The sequence below is a fragment of the Pseudorca crassidens genome, chromosome 12 (genome assembly GCF_039906515.1).
Source record: "Pseudorca crassidens isolate mPseCra1 chromosome 12, mPseCra1.hap1, whole genome shotgun sequence".
In the NCBI taxonomy this organism is placed as follows: domain Eukaryota; kingdom Metazoa; phylum Chordata; class Mammalia; order Artiodactyla; family Delphinidae; genus Pseudorca; species Pseudorca crassidens.
In genome coordinates, this window is record NC_090307.1 from 53,449,216 (window position 1) to 53,474,053 (window position 24,838).

Consider the following 24,838-nt stretch of genomic DNA (forward strand, 5'->3'; position numbering starts at 1 on the left):
TACCGAAACACTTTTATGCAGGTTCCGTCAACAATTTGTTTACATTAAAAAAAAAAACCTTAAAATCCAAATATATTTCAAAGGGAAATACACAAGGAAAGTTTAAAGATTTTGTAAAATACATATACACACTAGAAAACAACAATTCATTTCCAGATTTTTATTCTAAATTAGAAAATCTCAGTTGAACAAAGACCTTAACTTACAGGTTTTGTTGCTTTCTTCCGAATTTATCTTAAATATTCCAAAAAACCTCAAACATTGAGGTCATTATCCTGTCTTTGATACTGCCAACAAACGAGATGTTGAGGGACAACACAGTAGCTCACTTCCAAATGGTTACCTAAAAAGATCTGCAAAGGGGCCTCAAATTAAATCTTAAACTGATCTTGGTTCTTTCTATCCTCCTGCTCCTCTGTTTCCTCTCAGCCTCCAAAACCTCCTCTTGCTCCACTCTTCCCTTAGCTGATATATCCACAGACTACAGTCAACAAAATCAGGATCTGTAGGTCATACTCACCTACTTCCTTTCCCTGAACCCCTAGGTCAAACACCAAATTCTATGGCTATCTATTCTCTCTTGTCCAGTTCTACAGCTAATTAATTCAGACCTTCCTTCATTCTCATTCACTTGACCTACTGCCACAGCTCACCCAGCATTCTTACCCCAATCTATTCTTCACACAAAAAACAGAATTCTCTTTGTAAAACACAGAATTTATGTTTAAAACTCTTTAATGTAACTCCATTATATAAAGAACAAACCTCTTTTAAAGCCTACTTCTGTGGACCATTCCAGACTCATCTGCTGCCATGTTCCCTCATATATAAAACTAACTTACCAACTTACTTCACCCCATATGTTCATGTGCTGCTCTCAGACTTCAATGCTCTTATTCATTACCTTTTTGGTTTGAAAATACACATTCTTTAAAACTCAGCTCAGGTAACTCCTCTCCTATGAAACTTGCCCTGCCTCTCACAAAATTATTTTAACTCTTCTTCTGTCATATCACTTATCACACTACAGAATAATAATTTGTTTACAAGTCTGTCATTTTTATTTGACTGTGAGCTTCGTGCGGGCTATGACTGCATCTTAATCATCTTTACTCCCAATACGTATCATAGTACCTACTACTAGTAAGAACCAAAATGCGTGTTGAATTGAATCCTTAATATGCCTTAATAACAATCATGCATTTTTTTCTCAATCTTTTTTTTAATGATTTTTTATTGTGGTAAAATACAAATAACATACCTGTGTCTCTGCATCTAAAATGTCTCCTATAGACTGTGCCCAGTTAGAATATTTTTTTTAATCCATTCTGCTGTCTCTGTCTTTTGGAGTTTAATCCATTTAAAGTAATTACTGAGAAGGAAAAACTTCCATAACTTTGCTATTTGTTTTCCGTATGCCATACAGCCTTTTTTCCCCCTCATTTCCTACATTACTGTCTCTTTTGTATTTAGTTGCTCTTTTGTAGTGAAATGTTTTAATTTCCTTCTCATTTCCTTTATGCTATAACTGTTTTCTTTGTGGTCATCACAGGGATTACATTTAACTTCCTAAAGTTATAACAATCTAATTTGAATTTATACCAGCTTAACTTCAACAACATACAAAAACTCTACTTGTTTACAGCTCCATCCCCACCCCTTTCAAGTTACTGATGTCACAAAATTACATCTTTGTACACGGTATGCCCCAAAACACAAGCTAATAACTGTTTTTTAAAAATCCATCAGTCTCTTAAATTATGTAGAAAATAAGATGTGGAGTTACACACTGTTGTTAAAATAATGCTTTCTTTTATAATTGCCCTTGTATTTGCCTTTACTGAGATTTTATTTCTTCATATGGCTCCGGGTTACTGTCTAATATCCTTTCATTTCAACCTGCAGGACTCCCTTTTGGGATTATTACAAGGCAGGTCCAGTGGCAACAAACTCCCTCAGCTTTTGTCTGGGAGTGTCTTAATTTCTCCCTCATTTTTGAAGTACAGTTTTGCTAGATATATGATTCTTGGTTGACAGGTTTTTTGGTTTTTTTTTTTTTTTTTTTGGCCATACGCGGGCCTCTCACTGTTGTGGCCTCTCCCGCTGCGGAGCACAGGCTCCGGACGTGCAGGCCCAGCAGCCATTGCTCATGGGCCCAGCCGCTCCGCGCCATGTGGGATCCTCCCTGACCGGGGCACGAACCCGTGTCCCCTGCATCGGCAGGCGGACTTTCAACCACTGCGCCACCAGGGAAGCCCCTTTTTTTGTTTTTTGTTTCTTCCTTTTTAGCACTTCGAAGATATCAGCCCACTATCTTCTGGCCTCCAAAGTTTTTGATGAGAAATCTGTTGAAAATCTTAAAAGGATCTCTTATAAGTGACACGTCGCTTCTCTCTTACTGCTTTCAAGGTTCTCTCTTTGTCTTTTGAAAGTTTGATTATAATGTATCTCAATGTGGGGCTGAGTTCATCCTATTTGGAATTCATTCTGCTTTTTGGATGTTTATATCTTTCATCAAATCTGGGGAGTTTCTAGCCATTGTTTCTTCAAATAACCTCTCTGCCCCTTTCTCTCTTTCTGCCTTCTCTTTCTAGGATTCTCACAATGCGTATGGTGGTCCGCTTGATGATGCCCCACAGGTCCCTTAGGCTCTCTTCATTTTTCTTCAGTCTTTTTTCTTTCTGTTTCTCAGACTTGATAATTCCCATTGTCCTATCTTCCAGTTCACTGGTTCTTTCTTCTGCCTGGTTAAATCTCTCTTTGAATTCCCCTATGAATTTTTCATTTAAGTTCTTATACTTTTCAGCTTTGGAATTTGTTTTTAGTTTCTTTTTAGGTGATCTATGTCTTCATTGATATTTCCATTTTGTTCACACATCATTTTCTTGACTTTCTACACATCTTCATTTAGTTCTTTGAGAATCTTTAAGACAACTGTTTTAGAGTCATTGTCTAGTAGATTGCCATCTGGTTCTTCTCAGGTACATTTACTTGTTGGTTTTTTTTTTTTTCCTTTGAATGGGCCATACTTTCCTATTTCGCTGTTTACCTTGTGATTTTTCTGTTGAAAACTGGACATTTGAATCTAATAATGCCATAAGTCTGGAAATCAGGAGCCTTCTCCTTCTGCAGGGTTTGGTTTTGGTTTTGGTTTGGTTTTGACTGTTTTAGCCTGTCTTCATGCTTACAGCCTGAGGTGTAAACTTAAGGTCTCCTTGGGTCTTTTCTGAGCCTGCACCTTTCCTCAGGTATGTGCAATGCCTTTCTAATTTCCCTCATATATGCAGTTGCTTTTGAATGTTGTAGTCTTTAATGCCAGGCTCCCAAAAGGAGAAAAAGAAAAATGGGAGGGGAAGCAGAAAAAAGCACAGACCATTAAATCCTCTGGAAGTAACTTCAGCCAATGAGGAAGGGTTTGCAACAATGGGAGGGTGCAACAATGGCTACCCACCTCTGTGCCTGCACCTCCGTAATCAGAAGCAGCAATCAAGGATTAGGACACCTTGCAAGCTGATCTAAGAACACATACCTGGCTGCCTGTCACTGGGCTGGAGGGTGGGGTATGTGTAGCTCCTGCTGAGCTAAGAGCTGAAATTGACCAAAATTAACCCCCAAGCCTTCCCTTGGAAGTAGCAAGCCTTCAACAGAAGCCAGAGTTCTAAAATAGTTACATCAGAAAGATTCTGCCATTGCAGTTGTTGTCTAGATGGGGAGATGGATTCCTAGTACTTCCTACTCCACCACCGTCCCAGAATCCTCTTGGTAACCATCATGACTTTTTTCTTTTTTTTGGCTGCACTGCGTCTTTGCTGCTGCGCGCTGGCTTTCTCTAGTTGCAGTGAGCAGGGGTTACTCTTCATTGCAGCGCGTGGGCTTCTCATTGCTGTGGCTTCTCTTGTTGCAGAGCACAGGCTCTAGGCACACAGGCTTCAGTAGTTGTGGCTCACAAGCTCAGGAGTTGTGGCTCGCAGGCTGAGTAGTTGTGGCACACGAGCTTAGCTGCTCCGCGGCATGTAGGATCTTCCCGGACAAGGGCTTGAACCCATGTCCCCTGCATTGGCAGGCAGATTCTTAACCACTGCACCACCAGGGAAGTCCCCATGATTTTTGCCATCAATGAAATTAAGTATTTCCTGAACTCACTGATATTTTCAGTAAATTAGGTCAACTATTATATTATTATGTCAATATTTTATTATTCTCAAATATAATATTATACTTCATCTTACTTTCCTTAAAACTTGTTCAGTTAATCAAGATGCTGGTATTGTGATCATATTAAAACCTTTAGATTGTCTGGAAATGGTGTATTCTGGTTTGTTCGTTCATTCATTTATTCATTCCTTCAATGAGTATTTACTAGGTGCCTACTATGAGCTCAATACTGTTCTGGACACTGGAGAACAACAATGGGCAAGATAAAGTTCACCTTCATGGAGTTTACATTCTAGTAGGGAAGACAGAATATTATAAATGAAATAAGTAAATAAAATGTAAATGTTAGGTAGTAGAAAGTGCCAAGGAGAAAAAACAGCAGGGAAAAAAGATTAGATAAGACAGCCAAGGGATGGCCCCTCCCAAGGAAGGTTTGAGTAAATACCTGAAAGAAGTGAAAGAGAAGGCCATGAAGATATCTGGGAGAAGAGCAGTGTGAGGAGACAAGCACAGTGGCAGCAGGAAAGATGAAAACTGTTTAAATTCTGGATATATTTTAAAGAGCCAACAGAATTTAGTGATAGACCAAATGAGGAATATGGGGAAAATAAAGAGGAATCAACGAATGACGATTCTTAAGACCCAACCTGCACAACTAAATTTACTGATAAGGGAGAACTATAAAACTATGATATGTCCCCTTTGAAAACCTGACCTTTTTTATTTGGGCAATCTTAGATTGCAGTCTGCCTTCCTGTAAAAGGCACCTTAACGACTGTTTTCTGGGTCTTATAAATCAAATCTTTCTCTTGACATCCCATGTTTTTAATAGTGCCAGTATTTCGGGGGGGGGGGCATGTAGGGAGGTGGGAAAGCCTCTAGTCACAACCTGAATTAACATGGATCCCCAGGAACCACATATACCAATTCCTAGAGCCATTCTGGATGTTATTATTCTGAGTTCTGACTTGTTTTTAAGGAAAGAATTTCCTTAAACTGACCAGTCTTAAAGTCCACTTGCCTGTTCCTTTTCAGATTACAGTTAAATAAAAAGTTTATACAGTTTTGTTTTCATTAACTAGATAAGCAGAATCAGACAGAATTAGCATCTGGGTTTTTTTTTTGAGAAACTCTGCTAACTCCCACTAGTTGGAAAGAAATCTTTAATAAGAACAGGGACTTCCCTGGCGGCACAGTGGTTAAGAATCCACGTGCCAACGCAGGGGACATGGGTTCAAGCCCTGGTCCGGGAAGATCCTACATGCTGCGGAGCAACTAAGTCCATGCGCCACAAATACTGAGCCTGCGCTCTACAGCCCGCGAGCCACAACTACTGAAGCCCGTGTGCCTAGAGCCTGTGTTCTGCAACAAGAGAATCCATCGCAATGAGAAGCCCGCGCACTGCAACGAAGAGTAGCTCCCGCTTGCTGCAACTAGAGAAAGCCCATGCGCAGCAACGAAGACCCAACGCAGCCAAAAATGAAACAAATAAATCAATTTAAAAAAAAAGAACACAGGTAATAATAACACTTTAAATTCCCATTGTGTTCTACATTATAAATGGTATCTTAATTATTTCCCTTACTCTATTCCCCAACCCTTTCAGTTATTTTCATAGATGAGGAAACTGAAGCTTATACCAATTAAACTTTTTGCCCAATATCATTTTAGACAGCAACAATACCATTAAAACTTGGGTTTTCTGACAATGTCGAGTACTATTCCCTACTATTAATATTCTCCATTAAAAGAGTTTTCATTAACCTTAAATAATGAAACCACCTAAAGTTTACTGATATCTTCAGTATATATTTGTACTATATTTGAAAAACTTACTGTAAAGAACACACTTTTTAAAAGTGGGCTTCCTTTCCATTAAAATAAATCCTCCACACCTTTACCTATTATATTCATCAGTAGGGGGGAAAAAAAAACAACTGAGTCCCGGATCAAACATTAGCTCACCCATATCAACATACCTAAGATCTCACAGTCCTCAGTGCCTTTGACTACACATTAAGAAGGAAATAGAATGTAATCCTACTGTACTCAGTAGGTCATACATAGAGACAACCAACTTTCCAAAATAGCTCTGAGTTTTCCCTAAGAAAAAGAAATAGGGAAAAAATGTAACCTTATCATATATTTGAAAGGTATAATATATAGCAAATAATTTAGCTTACTAACAGCTTAAATCAACTAAAATCTGTAATAGTCATCTATATTAGGGGCCAGCAAACTTTTCTGTGAAGGGCCAGAAAGTAAATATTTTAGGTTTTGCAGGTTATATGATCTCTCATCACAACTACACAACTACTCAATTCTGCAGTTGTAGCACAAAAGCAGCCATACACAATAAAATTAAGTAATGGGTGTGTTGTGTTCCAATAATACTTTAAAATACAAATGAAGGGCTGGACTTGGCCTGCGGGCTATAGTTTGCAACATGTAATCTGTACTATCTTGAGCTCACTTCCTGATGGAAATGAAAAAAATTAATACAGATACAGAATGAGATAACTAGACAACAAAATATATTATTCTCTTTATTCTTCAGCTAACCTCCAAACTTTTAATAAAATTAGATTTTTAAAAAATCATTGTTAAATTATTGTGCCTACATGTGCTAAAGGTACAATAAAGTTTTTAGAAAAGAGTACTTATCTTCTAGGATACATACTAAAATATTTACAGATTAAATAATATGATATCTGGATCTGCTTCAAAGTAAGTCAGTGGAGGAAATGGGAGGCAAGAGGGTACAGATAAGACAAAATTGACCAGGAAAAATAACTGAAGTAGAATAATGGGTACACAGGATTCATTATACTATTCTATTTCTATACATGTTTAAAATTTCCAATAATAAAAAAATTAATAGCAACCAATCAACTTACAAACAAGCTAGTGCATGATGAATCACAATTTTAAGTGCATTCGTAAAATTAGCTATTTTCTCCAACTTTTAAACCAGGATTTCCCAACCTCAGCACTACCGACATTTTGGACCAGATAACTCTTTGTTGTGAGAGCTGTCCTGTACACTGCAGGATATTTAGTAGCATCCTTAGTTTCTACCCATTAGATGCCAGTAATACTCCCCTGCTCCCCAGCAACCAGTTGTGACAATCAAAAATGTCTCCACAAAATGCCCCCATGGGACAAAAATGTGCCCCAATTAAGAATCACTGTTTTAAACAAACTATGTTGCTGTTTATGACAGACAATGTTAATTTTTACATTCTAGAAAAATGAAACTTTGATAAATTTTTGTTTTAATCTTAGGCAATGAGTTATATTTATATTTCAATCCAATTTTTAAATGTAGTTTTTCCTCTACCAGTTGGGACACTGTGTTATTAATTTAACCTGATGTGTAAATATTCCTTTTTCACACTATTTCTACAAATTACATCTGCCTACAATGGTTTTTGAAACAGAAAATGCACAGAATGGAAATCCAAAGGAGGAGGTATGGTACAAGTACACCTGTACCTTACTGCTTTTAGTAAGAGATGTGGTTTCCAAAGTGAAAGATAAATTATTTACAAACACCTAGCCTACTGAGCTTCACTCCAACTCCAAGCTTATGTGTACGGTAATAACCAACCATTTGCTTTGTATCTGACTTCAATTAAGGAAAAAAAAAAAACCTACTCTTGAGAAATAGTGCTAACTTCGTTCCCCACCCCACAGCTACATCCCTATTCTACACAATGTCTCATATAGTTTACAAACGTATAATATACTAATTTAAAATTCAAGCTCTAGGCAAAAGAAAAATTCCAACATCAAAGATGACTTATTTACACCTACAAAACCAATGGCTCTTTAGTAGCTGTCCAACAACTCAAGATATATACAACTGGGGAAAAAAAGCAAAAATAATGTAAGACTTCTCTTTTGAAATATATGTCATTAAAATTTTATAATTAGTAAAAACAGACTGGTCAACAAATTTAGCCCTCAGAAATTCAAATCCATATTAAATAGCTTCCTCAGATGACAGTGTCATTTGGACAAAATTGCAACCTTTTGCCTAGTTAAACTTTGATAGAATTTGGCTTATTCCTAAATAATCTTATATTAGACTAAAACAAATGTAATTCTAATATACTCTTTAAGCGATGAGGTTATAGTTAGCTACAACAAAGGGAGCCATCCCTCATACCAGCCATACAATGAAATTCCAATGATAGTAAAAATCATTTATTTCTCCTTTAATAAGAATATACTCTAAATTAAGCACATATACACACATAGAGCGATAAACATGCATTATAAAAATCTTCAAAAACCCATATAAAGATCAGGAAACAAAAAGACTAAACAAATTCTAGTTTACTTTTTCCCTCAGGAGACAAACAACAACAACAACAACAAAAGGCCTCTGAGTGTCACATATCAGGAAAAATCTTGCCGCACATGATTTATATTCCTATTCCCTCAATTTCCCCAGCATGACTCATGGGTAAATCCAACTGGGCTTCCAACAACATGGTGCTTCTACCATAGCAAAGGGAAACTCAACTATCTTCACTTAGGGTTATGCCTAGAATATTGAGCCATCACAGAAAAACACGAAATGCTTCAAGCTGTCTTTTGTCAAATTTTTCTTTTCAATCAGAAGAGCCTTAGGTTAATATTAAATTTCAAAATGAAAAAAATCCATCTCATGATAAGAAGTACCATTTCTAGGACATTAATTTTTACTTAAAATATTCTTTAAGCTTAGTTTTAATTACCTCTGCTTCTACATCCACATTTTGCTTCAAAAGTAACTTCAAAATGTCAACATGTCCATTCTGACTAGCAGCTTGCATGGCTGTGTGACCAGCACACTGTCCATTCACCTAAATAAAAAAAGAAAGGATGAAGGAATGTCACAAATCAGAAAGAGCCAATATATACATACAGTGTAGGTTTAAAGCCAGCAAATTATATGATTCTATGAAAACAATTTAGGTTGGTGTTCTATATATCCTAGCATAGATCACCAGAAACTGGTTTCTCTAATTTAGGGAGGGATACAGGAACCTTGAAATTTCCATTGTTCAAAGAGTTATGAAAACTTTTAGGCAGTCTGCAAAGGTGAAAATAGAAAAGAAGGAGGGGAAGAAGGGACGAAGGGAAGTAAGTTACCTTCGTTTTGCATGTATATATCTACTTGAATTATTAAATCTCAGAGTCTGTTTCAATGAAGAAAAAGCAATGAGGTGAATGGAAAAACCTTTAGAAAAGATACTGTCTGCTACAGTATAAAGAAATTCAATTCAGCCAATATAGCCAAATGCTAATGGTAGTTTGACAAATGCAAACTACCATGAAGCATACATAAATGAGTTACCAGGGTAGCTATACACAACTGTTCTAATATAAAGCAGTAATTTTCAACCAACCTTTTCTTCACTTCAGATGTTGTGTAAATGCATTACTTATTCATGGATACACCCAAGTCTAAGTGTAATTCCTTAATCCCACTACATTCACTCCCATCCATAAAACCTTTTATAAAAACTGGCTAAGGACACCAATTACTAATATAAGAAAAGGGGGATATCATTACAGATACCATGGACATTAAAAGGATAATATGGAATATTCTGGAAACTGCCCACAAATTTGATAGGCTAGATGAAATGGACCAATTTCTTGAAAGACACAATCTGCCAAAACTCACACAAGAAGAAACAGACCACGTGAAAGGCCTCTGTCCAATAAAGAAACTGAATCAATAATTAACTTCAAAAACCAAAAGCACCAGGCCCATATGGGTTTACCAGTGAATTCTACCAAACATTTAAGGAAGAATTATACCAATTCTCTACGATCTCTTTCAGAGGCTAGAAGCTGAAGGAAAACTTCCTAAGTCATTCTATGAGGGCAGATTACCTTAATACGAAAACTGGACAAAGACACTACAAGAAAGGAAAACTACAGACCAATATCTCTCATGAACACAGATACAAAAATCCTCAACAAAATGTTAGCAAATCAAATCCCAAAAAGTACATAAAGAATTATACACCACAACCAAGTAGAATTTATCCCAGGTATGGAAGGCTGGTTCAACATTCAAAACTCAATTAACGTAATCCATCACATGAACAGAGTTAAGAAGAAAAATCACATGATTGTATCAATAGATGCAGAAAAAGCGTGTGAAAAAATCCAACACCCATCATAAAAACTCTCAGTAAACAAGGAATAAAGGGGAACTTTCTCAATTTGAAAAAGACTAGGTACAAAAAAATTACAGCTAGCATCATATTTAATGGTGAGAAACTCCTAACTTTCCTATTAAAATTGGGTACAAGGCAAGCAGGTCCACTCCCACCACTCCTTTTCAACATCATACTAGAAATCCTTGCTAATACAGTAAGGCAAGAAAAGAAAATAAAAGGTATACAGATTGAGAAGGAAGACAGGAAACTGTCCTTGTCCACAGATGACATGATCATCTACGTAGAAAATCTGAAAGAGACCAAAAAACTCCTGGAACTAATAAGCAATTATAGCTAGGCTGCAGGATACAAGGTTAATACACAAGTGTCAATTGCATTCCTATATACTAACAAACAAGTAGAATATGAAACTGAAAACATAATATCACAGCACAGCAAAGGAAATCATCAACAAAATGAAAAGGCAACCTGCTGAATAGGAGAAAATATGCGCAAATCATATACCTGATAAGTTAATATCCAAAATACATAAAGAACCCATACAACTCAAAAGCAAGAAAAACAATTTGATTAAAGCATGAGCAGAGGATCTGAATGGACATTTTTCCAACGAAAACATACAGACGGCCAACAGGTACACAGAAAGATGCTCAACATTACTAATAATCAAGGAAATGTATAAAAAAACCACAATACCATCACATTACCATTACACCCCCCAAAATCAAACACTAAAGTATAAATCTAACAAAATATGTATAAGATCTACATGAGGAGAACTACAAAACTCTGATGAATGAAATCAAGGAACTAAATAAATGGAGTATACTCCATGTTCATGGATAGAAAGACTAACAGTTCTTCCCAACTTGACCCATAAATTCAATGCAATCCCTATCAAAATCCCAGCAAGTTATTTTATGGATACTGACAAACTGATTCTAAAGTTTATATTGAAAGGCAAAAGACCCAGAACAGCCAACTTAATACTGAAGAAGAACAAATCTGGAGGACTGACACTACCTGACTCCAAGACTTACTACAAAGCTACAGTAATCAAGACAGTGTGGTACTGGCCAAAGAATAGACAAACGGAACAAAGGAACAGAAAGCCCAGAAATAGCCTCTCATAAATATAGTCAAGTGATTTTTAACAAAGAAGCAAAGGCAATACAATGGAGCAAAGATAATCTTTTTAACAAATGGTGCTGGAACCACATGCAAAAAATGAATCTAGATACAGACCTTATAGTTTTCACAAAAATTAACAAAATGGATCACAGACCTAAATGTAAAACACAAAACTATAAAACTTCTAAAAGATAACACAGGAGAAACCCTAGATGACCTTGGGTATGGTGATGACTTTTTTTTTTAAGATGCAACACCAAAGACATGATCTATGAAAGAAATAGTTGATAAGATGAACTTCACTAAAATTAAGATTTCCTGCTCTGCAAAACAAAATATCAAGGTAATGAGAAGACAAGCCATGGACTGGGAAAAAATATTTGCAAAAGACATATCTAATAAAGTACTGTTATCCAAAATATACAAAGAACTCTTAAAACTCAACATTAAGAAAATAGCCCCAGGCTTCCCTGGTGGCGCAGTGGTTGAGAGTCCGCCTGCCGATGCAGGGAACACGGGTTCGTGCCCCGGTCCGGGAGGATCCCACATGCCGCGGAGCAGCTGGGCCCGTGAGCCATGGCCGCTGAGCCTGCGCGGCCGAAGCCTGTGCTCCGCGGCGGGAGAGGCCACGGCAGTGAGAGGCCCACGTACCACAAAAAAAAAAAAAAAAAAAAGAAAATAGCCCAATTAAAAAATGGGCCAAAGACCTGAACAAACACCTCACCAAAGAAGACATGCAAATAGCAAATAAGCATATGAAAAGATGCTCCACAATATATATCATCAGGGAAACACATTCTTACTATATGATCCAGCAATCACATTCCTTAGTACTAATCTAAAGAAAGCTGAAAACTTACGTCCACACAAAAACCTGCATACAGACATTTATAGCAGCTTTATTCATAACTAACAAAACTTGGAAGCAACCAGTATGTCCTACATAGGTGAATGGATAAACCCTGATGCAACCAGACAATGGAATATTAATCAGCACTAAAAAGAAACAAGCTATCAAGACACAGAAAGACATGGAAGAAACTTGAATGCCTATTACTAAGTTAAAGAAGCCAAGCTGAAAAGGTTACATACTGTATGATTCCAACTATATGACATTCTGGAAAAGGCAAAACTATGAATACAATAAAAAGATCAGTGGTTGCCAGAGATGGGGTGGGGAAAAGAGGTGAATACGCAGACCACAGAAGATTTTTAGGGCAGTAAAAATACTCTGTATGATATTATAATGATGGATACATATCATTATACCTTAGTACAAACCCACAGAAGGTACAACACCAAGAGTGAACTCTAAGGTAAAGTATGGACTTTGGGTGATTATGATGTGTCAATATAGGTCATCCTTAGTAAAATAATGTACCATTCTAGCAAGTGATGTTGGTAACGGGGGAGGCTATGCATTTGGATAGACTGGGAATACATGGGAAATCTCTGTACCTCTCTCAATTTTAGTTTGTAAAACTGCTCTAAAGATAAAATCTAAAATAAAAAATGATCAAAAATTCCCAAATATGAAAGACATGATTTCCAGAATATAAAGATCAAGCATTAAAAGTAATGGATGAAAACGGATCCACAGCAAAGCACAACATTGTACAAGTTCAGACTGTGGTGACAAAAAGAGATGTTCATGCTTGAAAGAAAAAAAGAAAAAACAGCTCACATGCAGTATCGATCAGCAATCAGAATGGCTTAGTAAATCTTCTCAACAGCAATTCTGAATGCTGGAAGAAAATGGGATTATTCTGAAGGAAAATAATATCTAACCTTGAATTCTATTCCCATCTAAAACCTAATAGTAAGGTTAAAATATATATATATTGAAGGTCTATTTCCCATGCACTCTTTTTCTCAAGAAGCTACTAAAAGCCATACTTCACAAAAGAGGGAATAAACTTTGAAACAGAAGGACAGAGGATACAGAAAACAAAAAATCCAACACAGCAGAGAGGGGAAGGGCACCTCCAGGATGATGTGTGAGAGACATTCCAAACGGGCATCAGGCATAGAGAGCAACCTGGCCAAATGGAAGAGGTCAGAAGGCACTGAGAGAAATCTCTCTCAGAAGATAAAATGAATACATACCTGATGTGCCTGAATTTCTTGACAGATTACACAATTAGAGAGAATTCTGGAGAAGAATTAATTATAACATTATAGATTGCTAATAAGTGAAAACAATTTTAGATTATCTCTTGGGAATAAGAGAGACTGGGAAAAACTACAAGTGAACTCTTTGGAACGAAGGAAATGTTCTACATCTTAATAAGGCTGTGGATTATGTGGGTATATGCATTTGTCAAAACTGATCCATGTATTTCACTGTATGTAAATTACACCTCAGTTTTTTTTTTAAAGAACAATTATGAACACCAAGGAAAACAGAAAGTTGTGTAAGAAAACACAATCTAGTATCCTCCACAGCTTAGATATGAATGTCATTTGAATAGTAACATGTACAATTAATTTTAATCTTAACAAAATTACAATACAATATAATACCACATTAAGAACCTGGAAGAGGTGTGTATGTGTGTAGCGGGGATGGGCTGGAGGTGGCAAAAGAAAGCTGAATCCTCACCTTCACAGAGAGGTATCAAAAGATAACTCCTAAAACATAAAAATCAAGAAATAACAATAGAAATATGTTATTGAAAGATGTGGAGGTAAGTATATGAAGAAAATCAGCTGAAAGAGGTGAAAATAGCTGCCTCTGAAGAAAAGTAAAATAAGATTGAAAAAGAGATGCTGTTTTTCATAACAAACCTTGTAGAACTGTTTTTCCCTTGAAATTTTTAGAATGTATGACATTCTAAAAAACAACTAAAATAAATTAGTAATTAAATAAAGGAAAAAATTAAGTACAATAACATGTAAATCTGCTTGACTGAATATAAAAGAAGTCTGACTCTACTTTCCAAACACAAAAAACGTGAATATCTGAAACAAATTATTTGTGACATAGCTCATAACCAATCAAGAAACCACTGTGTCATGCTGCTGCAACTGATCTCTAACAAACCTAAAATGCCACATGAGATCATAGAAATAAGATGTTTACACCTTATAATTACAGATCTGATCTTTGTCAAACTATCCAGCATACTTGCACACAAAAATGTGGCAACAAAAGCCCTCACTACACAGTGACAATGATCCAAATTGACACTCAACCTACAGTCACTTGGCTGGTACTGACATCATACTGGTGCCACAATAGTAGCAATGACAAAGCCAATGGATGACTAAGCGAGAACCAAAATTTAAATTTTGAACCCGTTTAAAATATGGCTTTTGTAAATGGTAAAATACAACATAAACTATTAAGATTCACAAAATGCATGAACCCTAATTCACCTGCATTATAAACTATGAAACAGTCAATTTTCATAAGGAGGGGAGGGAAAAAGTTTAAATTAAATGTTTTGAAAAGAGAGATGGAAAATTGCTTATAAAATTTACTAAAATATATTATTTAAACATAATAAGCTAACATTTACATGAGAAAATTTCACTGAATTTCCCAAAAGGACACTTACTACTTAAAAACCTAAAAGTAAATTTTGTCAATCATAAAATTTAAAAAGTCAGTATTAAGAAAATGTCAATATCTTTTAGAAATGCACAATGAAGAAATGATGCCCAGTGTCTTCTTTAAAATACCTTAGAAAAACAAGCAAGAAGGAATAGATGAAGCACATGTGGCAAAATATAATAACTGTTGAAGTATAAGGTTCGTTATAACTATTCCATTCTTGTGTATGCTTCAAAATAATTTTTAAAATGCTCACATCCACATCTGGTCTTTTTAGCAAATCTTCCACTTTAGCAACATCTCCATTGGCAGCAGCCTTAACTAATTCTTCATTGAGGTCACCAGATTCTTGGGTTTCAAATAATTTCTTCAAGAGTTGGGAGAGTCTTTCTGTAAAGCATCAAATAAAGCTGCTAATATAGGAGGATCTCAAACCTTAACTACTAACAGACAAGCATTACCCATATGCCTATAATATATACTTTTCCTTTTTTATTATTTCTATCACTAATATTATTTTTGTACTATGCTACAGATATTACCCATGCACATTATAATTACTACCATATAAAGCTGCATTAAATTCGAGCCCACAGTTATTCCCAGTTTACTCCAATTCATGTACTTCAAGTTAACATTTCAGAAAAAGAAAAGCTACATACAAACTATAATTCAAGATTTAGGAGTCATACCAAAGATATTATAAATGAACACACTACAATGGGAGTATCATAATGATACAAATTGTCTTTCAGGTCTTAAATATATCATATGGACACTCAGAGCTCAATGTTACAGATCTTAGACTAGATCAACAGATCAATGGTTATGATTCAAAAGCAATATAATCTCTATAATGTCTGGGGAAATATTTTAGGAACAAACCAATTTTCAGTAAAAATGGATCTCTAAGGGTTAATAACATACTTCAAAGGTGCCAATTGACTGGTTTTGACTAAAACAAGAAAGAACCAGAGATGTGTTTACATAAACCCTTTCAATATGATTTTTTTTTCTAAATAGCATTTATCAGTAGCAAATCTACCCAGTTCTACTCCTTAACTCTTGGATCTACTTACTGGAAAGGAAAGAAGTCACAAAGTGGGGCAGAGGCCCAACACCTAGTCCACATTACTTGAGAGAAGGATATTAACCATCCTTCACTCTTTCAATTTGTTAAAAGTCAGCCTACTGTGATGCCATCTAACCTCAAGGTAAAAATAACACCACATGATTTAAACTTCAAATACATTAGCAAATTACAGCAGGAAAGACAAGACAGAAGCAAAGAAGTAGAAAGCAGTACAAAATAAAACTGGAGGTCACCCAATGTTTTCCTTTACTTTCTTACTGTTCACAGTTACGGTTCTATCTTCTTTTCTGGATGACAACAATACACATACAGTAAGCTGTAATTTGCTGTTGAATGAAGTGAGTGTGTATATAAAGCGGGAGCATAAGAAGGAAAGATTTTGGGCATGAGTCTACCCAAGCATCCAGCATACTCACATCTCAACACAGCTTTCTACTCATTGTGGCATGTATATAACTCCTATTAAATGACAAGAGAAAAAGTATAGCTGATATGTAAAAATATCCAGAAAGAAAGCCATCGGCTAGCAATAATATTGGAAATAAAAAGAAAATAAAGTAGTCTAAGAAAGTGATGGTTCTTTAGCAGAAAACATAACTTCCGACTAGGAGTAAGAATGTTGAATTTCAGGTATCTCAGATTTCATGTGGAGAAGCCCTTGATATATCCAAGAAAAAGCACATATTTATGGAACTTTTCCAGGGCATACCTCAGCCAGAACAAAGATTGTTCATCATATGAAAAAAGCAGAAAAAAACAAAAAACCTTTAGCGAAAGTTTAAAAGGTAGTTAATATTCAAGTGAGGTTATGTGATCTAGGAGAAAATCAAGAACACATACGACATTATCTGTATACAAGAATTGGGGAATTGGGAAAGGTTCTAATGTAAACCATATTACTTTTAGAGAAACATGAAACAAAACATACCACCAGATGCATTGCTAATGGCTGATCCTGCAGATGCCACCTTGGAAACTGCTGCTGGATTATACGTCCAAGATGTTCCACAGACTTCCACCTTTAAATCACTGTCTGAATAAATTTGTTGTACTCGGCCAACTTTACCTAAAGTCTTAAAAAAAATTAGATTCATGTTTCAAGTCTGAAGTATATACCGTAAAAATCAACCACCAGTTTTTACATATTTAAAGTACTAATTTTACTTCACTTCTAATAAAAAAAACCTTTAAAGGATAATCATATTCAAATAGGTTATTAGCGACAAACTTTAAAGAGTATCTTTAAAAAATATTTTAATAAAACTACATTTCCACAATAATATAAAACAATCATGACAATCTATTTTATTCATAAAAGTTCACAAAATCTTGGTTTCTGATATTCAATCCTTTCTTTTGTAAATTTATTTTGTAAATTTATTGACTGATTGATTGTTGGCTGCGCTGGGTCTTCACTGCTGCGCACGGGCTTTCTCTAGTTGTGGCAAGCAGGGGCTACTAGAGCACAGACAGGCTCAGTAGTTGTGGCACATGGGCTTAGCTGCTCCACGCATGTGGGATCTTGTGTCCCCTGCATTGGCAGGAGGATTCTTAACCACTGCACCACCAGGGAAGTCCCCAATCCTTTTTTAACCTCATAAGATACTTCTTGAGAACTTGTAACGCAAGTGGTCCAAAACCATCATCAATCTAGCCTAAAAAAAGAAAATCTGATTTCTAAAAAAAGCAATTTAAACCAAAAAGCGCTCAAAGCTTACATCTATGTTTAAATCCTTTTTGGAATCAAGCCTGATTTCAAAACAGGAGTATGTAGAAGTAATATGCTTATTAAATATATGGAGTAAGAAGAGCAATTAGGTACGGAACACAACCAGAAGCAGCAGCCCTCACGTGGTAGGTACTGTTCTAAGAGCTTTATACGTATTGACTCACCTAATACATAAAATCCTGAAAGCTATGTAATCTTATTAGCCCCATTTCAAACTCAGGTCCAAAACCCATTCTCTTATGCACAACAGAATAGCCAATAACAACACTAGAAAACTGGTGATACTGATAATATCTATTTCCTAACACAGAGGAGACTGCCCTTAAACTTGTTTTCTATTTTGACCTCTCCACAGCATCTGACTCCAACTCTTGAAAATATTCCCTTGATTTCTGGATGACAGCCTAATCTTTCTGCCTGTTCCTTCCCTTTTTCCACTCACTGGCTCCTTTTCCTTCTTCAGATTCCTAAGTCTGTTCATTCTCCCAAACTTTATTCCTTGTTTTTTACTCTACTTTCTTGGAAATGTAATCCACTTGACAACTATCGTCTTACTTCCAAAGACTTCAAAATATACTACTCCAGCCCTGTTTACCCCTCTCCTCGCCCCAAAACACACACTAATTTTAACTTCTCGTTAGACATTTTCACCTGGGATTTTCCACCATCATCTCAAACTCTTTGAGGCTGCATTCTTTTCTTTTTTTTTTTCCCTCCTTAACTGTTCTTTACAGAAAATCTCAAACACACAAAAATAGACAATTGTATATTGAATCCTCATGTACCCATCAACCAGTTTTAACAATTGTCAGCTCATGGCCAATCTTGTTTTCCCTATCCATTCTCCCCTCCTGTATTATTTTGTCATGTAAACTCTTTTTTTTAAATATAACTTCAATACTATTATCAAACTATCCCAAATTATCAATAACTATAATAAAATAAACTACTAGTCAGTGTTCAAATTTCTGATTGCCTCACAAATGACAATTTTTTTTAGTTTGTTTAAATCAAGTTCCTAACGAAACCTACACATTTTTTTTCTTTGCAAATTACTTGTTGAAGAAACAGGGTTGTCTTATAAAGATTCATCCAATCCTAATTTTACTAATTGGTGCAGTTTAATAGATTCATCTGTCTTAGTATTTGGTGAGAAACCCTTCAAATTGGCTGCCAGATCATTTTAACATCACCTAGAAATCTTTGATAGCTTCCTTGCTATCTGGTATGAGGCTCATCTTGTTCACTTCCTGCCAAAGAACTAGAATTAGCCATTTCTCCAAAGAGCCCTGATTCTTCACAGAGGGAAAGGCTATTTCGAGACCATAATCTAGGCACTAAGGTTGGTTATTGTTACAGGAATGGTCACTGTTTCCACGTCTTTACATGGACAGAACTAGGAAATGGAGGGGGGCGCAGTGTGTTTTAAAACAAAGATAAAATAAATCGTGAGTTTAAACACTCTTCCAATTCAAATTCCAGACTACAGGGTCTTTACTTAACCTCTTCTATACTACATCTGCGTCTCCTTTTTACCTCTCTGATAATTCTGGTCCTCAGGGTCACTGGGAATAACAGAATTAGAATTATCATATAACTGCTCATTTGGAAACCACTTGGAATTTCCTCTCTGTATGATTATGCCAACAGGAAACACACTTAGGTTCATTTGTTTCATTTTATTCTCCACTTTGGGGAGTTTCCTTTTTGAACTTAATTTTGTTTTCTAATTGTATAAAATACATGTGATTTCAAATCAAATCTATAAAATAAGACATATTCAAAGATGTTTCCCTTCTACCTTTGTCCCCCATATCATATTACCTTGCTATACATGAAAACTTTTTTTTAACTTTATGGTTAATCCTTCCATTGTTTCCTTTTTTAAATATAAAGTTTATATTAAACTTTATATAGTCCCAATTAATAACTAAAATGCAATCAAACAGCTCATTAAACTTACCATATCCTCTCTGCATTCCCAGCCCATTTTCTGACAGTCATACTTTATCTTGTTAGAGCATATAACCATTATAAACTCTACCGTTTCCTTTATAACTATCATTTAATCTTAGTTCAATAAATAAATATTTATTTAATGATCACTACCAGTCCTTCAGTTGACATTTCTTCAGTCATTTTGGTTGTCTAAAACTAATTCTCTAATAGATTACTCAGAAAAGGCTCATGGGGACTCAATTCTCTGGATTCTTACATTTCACAGCAGTCTATAGCCTTTACAGTACTTGAAAGTCGGTTTGGTTATATATAAAATCCTTAGCTTACGTTTTCTTTCCTTGAGCACCTTAAATAAATGTTATTTCATTGTTTTCTGGCATAAAACATTGAGATCACATTTTTTTCTTAACAACAATCTGATTTTCTTTCCTTTATAAGTAACTTGGTCTTTTTTCCTAGATACACAAAGAAATTTTTCTTTTCTTGAAGATTCTATTATTTTACCAGAATATGGCTCTGTGTTTGGTGTTCTGGGTTAGTTTTCCCAGGTATGCAACGTGCCCTTTTAATATTTAATTTCAAATCTTTCAATTTCAGGTAAACTTTCCTGGAATTACAAATTTTAGCATTTGTTATATTCCATTACTTTGGTTTCTGTTTTTTCCTTTTTGCAAGGATTCCCTAATACACATATATTAGATATTCTATATTTGTCACTTTCTCTCAAATACATTTTATCTTTTTGATTTTAAAATTTTCCCTCCTTTTTACCTTCTGTTTCTCTTAAGGCATTATCTGTTGTATTTATTTGCTCTATGTTGCTTCTAGCTTATTTCATTTCTGAAATGAATTTTTTAAAATTCTTTCCTCAGTTCTACCTCATTTCTAATTATGACTTATTTCATCCTTTCATGTCTTTTATCATCTTCTTAATTTTTTAGCTCATTTTGAATTATTAGATTTTAGTTTTCTGTGCATATCTTTCTGATGTACTTTCATCTGTCTGTGGAGAAGTTATTCTATTCCTTATTCTCCTTTTTCAATAATAACAGTGCATAGGGATTCGACCATGATCCCTTCCAACTTTTGCCTGGATTTACTCTTTCCTTTGTGCCTACTGTCTCCACCCTACTCAATCTGGCTTCTATTCCCAGCATTTTCTCCTCAATGGAGGGCTCTGCCCTGGAAGGGAGATTTGGCTGGTTGCTTTGGAGAGTTTATAGCCCCAGGCTACTCCAGTCCCTTCAGACTTTAGCATGGACTTATTGCTCTCACCCCAAACTGGGGTCTACAAGAGCCCTCCCAGGTTCGGCTGTTGTTATCACATTAATCTACCACAACTAACCAATGAATACTCATTAGCTATTCTGGAGTTTCCCCCTTCTCAGGTCCACCTGATGCTCCATTAATTCTCTCTGCTGCCACACAGATGCAGACCCTGTAGCTGTCAATGGTTTATCTTTACTCGTTCACATTTTAAGATTCAAAAGACTATTCTATCACCTGGCTTTGTTACAGATGTTTGTAGCTTTTTCGGTTATGCTAACTAATCTAGTTGTTGACTGTTTTTATCATGAGGATTTGAGAAGATTCAAATCTACGTCGTCACTACTGGAATCCCAGTACTGCCCTCCAGAAATTACCTAGAGGTTTTGCTTATACAGCAGCTTAATATGGGAGACAGGCTTTGAAGTAATATAGATTTGGGTTCAAATTCCAGTTCATTATCTTAGTTCTGATTTCCTCATATTTAAAATAAGGATGTCATACCACCACCTATTTATAATATTCCTAAGACAAATAAAGTTTGTATGTTTATGTATATATGTGTAAACATATATATAGTATGTGCTGCATATGTACGTATACATCATTCAGCACAGTGCTCAGTATAACTGGGCACTCAACAGATGGAAGATGCTATAAGGTGTCACTGATAAGGGGAAAAAACAAAAACATCTTGACTATAAAATAATTTTAAATAGTATATATAGCTCCTATAAAATACGTCAAAAAATGACATTTTAAGTAACACCACACTACAGTGAGGCCTGAAGTATATTAATACATTTTTTTAACCAACTTTAATACCAAAAGCAAACAAAACAAAGAGGGATTATATAGAACTCAACTTTTTGGAGAAAAATAATGATTCTAAAATATAGTCCTGAAATACAACTATCACTTATTCAATACCTAACTAAAGCAATAAAAAATGTCAGCATCATGTGCAAACTATGAAATGTCTTTGAATGAAAGCACCACAACAACAGAGATCTTTTTTTTCTGTTGTGTTCACTAGTACATCCCTGAAGGCTAACAGGCACACTGCTTCTGCTAAAACATCTGCTGAAGGACTAAGGCAGGAAGGAGGAATGGACTGATGGAGGAACAGGACATCATGAAGGATAGGAAAGGGGGACTGGACAGGATAGGTGGGGGCAGAGGGCAAATGGGGCAGGAGTTGGGGCTGGACAGGAAGAGAAAAAGGTGTTGACCAGGACAGGAGACTGGACAACACACCAGGGTGGGTTGGATGTCATATGAAGGGGGTGGGAGGGGAGGTATACATGGGACAGGAAGGAGGTGCTTAAATGGGATGGGATTTGGGAAGACAGGATTTGGAACAGGATGAGACAGGAGCAGGGAGTGGGCAAAGTGGAGAGCTGAAGAGGAGGATATAGCAAGGTGGAAAGGAATGGGATACAGGGCAAGGCAGTAAGGGCAGTTGGCAGGATGGAACAGGTAGTACCTAAGGAAAGAGACAGGAGGACAGAAGCAAGGAAAAGATGGAGAAAGAGAAAGATGAATGAAAAGAGGGCAGGACAAACAAATTATTTTGTTACTGCTGAACATTTGACGAAAAATGTATTGAATGACTAAATAAAAAATTAAACTGTAGCTCTTTGGGAGCAAAGCTATCTCAGAAGGCACAAGTTCTGAGCTGCTCTTGCAGTCTTAAGTTTTAGAGAGGCATGGCCCCAAGTGAGGAGAGCAGCGGTGGTCCAGCACTGCTGGTGACTGGATGAGCACGTCGCTCTCATTCCGGGGTGAAGTATCAGGAAGCCTCTTTGCCTTACGCCAACATTACATTCTCCACTAAAAGCTCTATCGAAAAATATTAACTATAGCTCTTCTTTGGACCTTCCCAGGCTAATCTAACTGAAATAAGTTAGAAAATAAAAGGCATATATATGTTAAGCTGCCAATGAAGATTACAATTCTCAAAGGATTATGCTAATTTACTTTCTAAAATCAAAGTTTTAAAAACTTTTAAAAACTACATGAACATGGTATATTTCCTAGTCCCAAATTATTTTATATGTACTTACTGGGAGCATAGCTTCAGCCCATTCTCCATGTCCTCTCTGTAGAAGTTTAATTCTTTCCAGGTCATAACAAACTTGTACAAGATCACCCACTTGGAACTGTGAGGGGCCTCCTTCTGCACCCTGAGCGGCATCCCCACTTCGGACAATGTTCGCTTTAGTGAGAACAGCAGGATTGAAGGTCCACCTAAAAATCAAAGCCAAAATTCAACATGGGTAAGTTTACTTAATTTTAGCACAAATTCTTAGTTAACCATTACAGGGAAAAAAGCTTTATAACTCATCAAGAGTGTAAAGCAATCCTTTACAATTACATCCTGAATGATTTGTATTTCTTTTTATGATTTTATTATACAGATTTGGGAAAAGAGTTATCCATAATCTCACCACCCGAATATGATACACTTCTGTCTAGCACTTCTGTCTAGATTTATTTGCACTTGCATGTCTTATAAAATTGTTATTAAAAAAGTAACACACTCAAAAAAACAAGTAATACACAGTCGTTAAAAATTAAAACATTTCATAAACATGTAAAGTAAAAGTGAAAGTTCCATTTCACACAAACACACCTGGATCACCATTCCCCACCCCACTAGACACCACAGTTAATACTCCATTGAGTAGCCCTGCAGATCTTCTATTAATATGCAGAGTGATGGTTATAAGAGAGTTGTTTTGTTTTCCATAAATGGTATCATAATATATATATATATGTTATTCTGTGACTTCTTTTTTCTCAGAGGATGCATCTTGGAACATTTATTTTTCAATGTGACAGATATAGATCTATTTATTTTGATTTAATGGCTACAGAGTATTCCATAGCATCGATATACACAAATGTACTTAGCGATTCTCCTATTGACTATCATTTAAAGTAATTCCACATTTTCACTATTATTACGAACAATACTATAAAGAACATCACTGTATGTACAACTTTGTGCACATGGGGGTCAGTATTTCATTAGAGATTCTTAAAGGAACCACCTAATCAAAGTATATATTTGTTTACAATTCTGATAGAGCCAAACTGCTCTACAAAGAGTACACTATTTTCCCATACCATTGCAATCTCATGGATAAAAATATTATCTAGTTTTAAATTGCCATGTATGGGTATCTTACATCCTTGTAATCACTGTATCAAAACAAACTTGGACTCGGATTTCTTCCTTCCTATACATAAGCATTTTTCTATGCTGCTACCATCTGCACAACCACCATTTTATTGACTACTTAATATCCCATCGAAAAGTCGTACCACAGTGTATAACACATTTCTCCTAGTCCCATATGGTACTCCAAGGGAAAAAAGCTTCCCTAGTCAAATAAACTTTTATAATATGGCATATTATACCCTCCTTTCCTTATTATAATGGTCCTTAGCATATAAAAGGCTCTGAGAGGTCACAACACACAAAACCCTGCTTACTAAATTCCTATAACCATGTAAACTTTCTTTCTAAAACCACCACAAAGAGAAAGAAGTGCCTCTGATCAGTTAAGAATAAAACTCAAATACAAAAAGTTTTCTTTTCAGTCTTATGAGTCATGGAGCCCTTTATTTACCTCACTCCCAAAGTTCCAAAATCTATCAAACCTGTGTAGTGTCCGAACAGTAGTATTTACTCAAGTTGTTCCTTCTGCCTACAGTGCTTCCTTGCCCAGGTGAAAACCAAATCTTTCAACCTTACT

At 35.8% G+C, this 24,838-nt stretch overlaps 1 protein-coding gene across 1 annotated transcript in view; it reads right to left on the minus strand.

Moving 5' to 3' along the window:
• Positions 1–24,838, minus strand: part of MIB1 (MIB E3 ubiquitin protein ligase 1) — a 119,202-nt gene that overhangs the window by 57,904 nt on the left and 36,460 nt on the right. The window contains exons 7-10 of the mRNA XM_067699537.1: positions 23,141–23,324; positions 17,049–17,193; positions 15,284–15,417; positions 8,901–9,008 (exon numbers count right to left, since the gene is read on the minus strand). Of these exons, the coding sequence (XP_067555638.1) occupies positions 8,901–9,008; positions 15,284–15,417; positions 17,049–17,193; positions 23,141–23,324 (571 nt within the window). The remainder of the gene's footprint in view (positions 1–8,900; positions 9,009–15,283; positions 15,418–17,048; positions 17,194–23,140; positions 23,325–24,838) is intronic.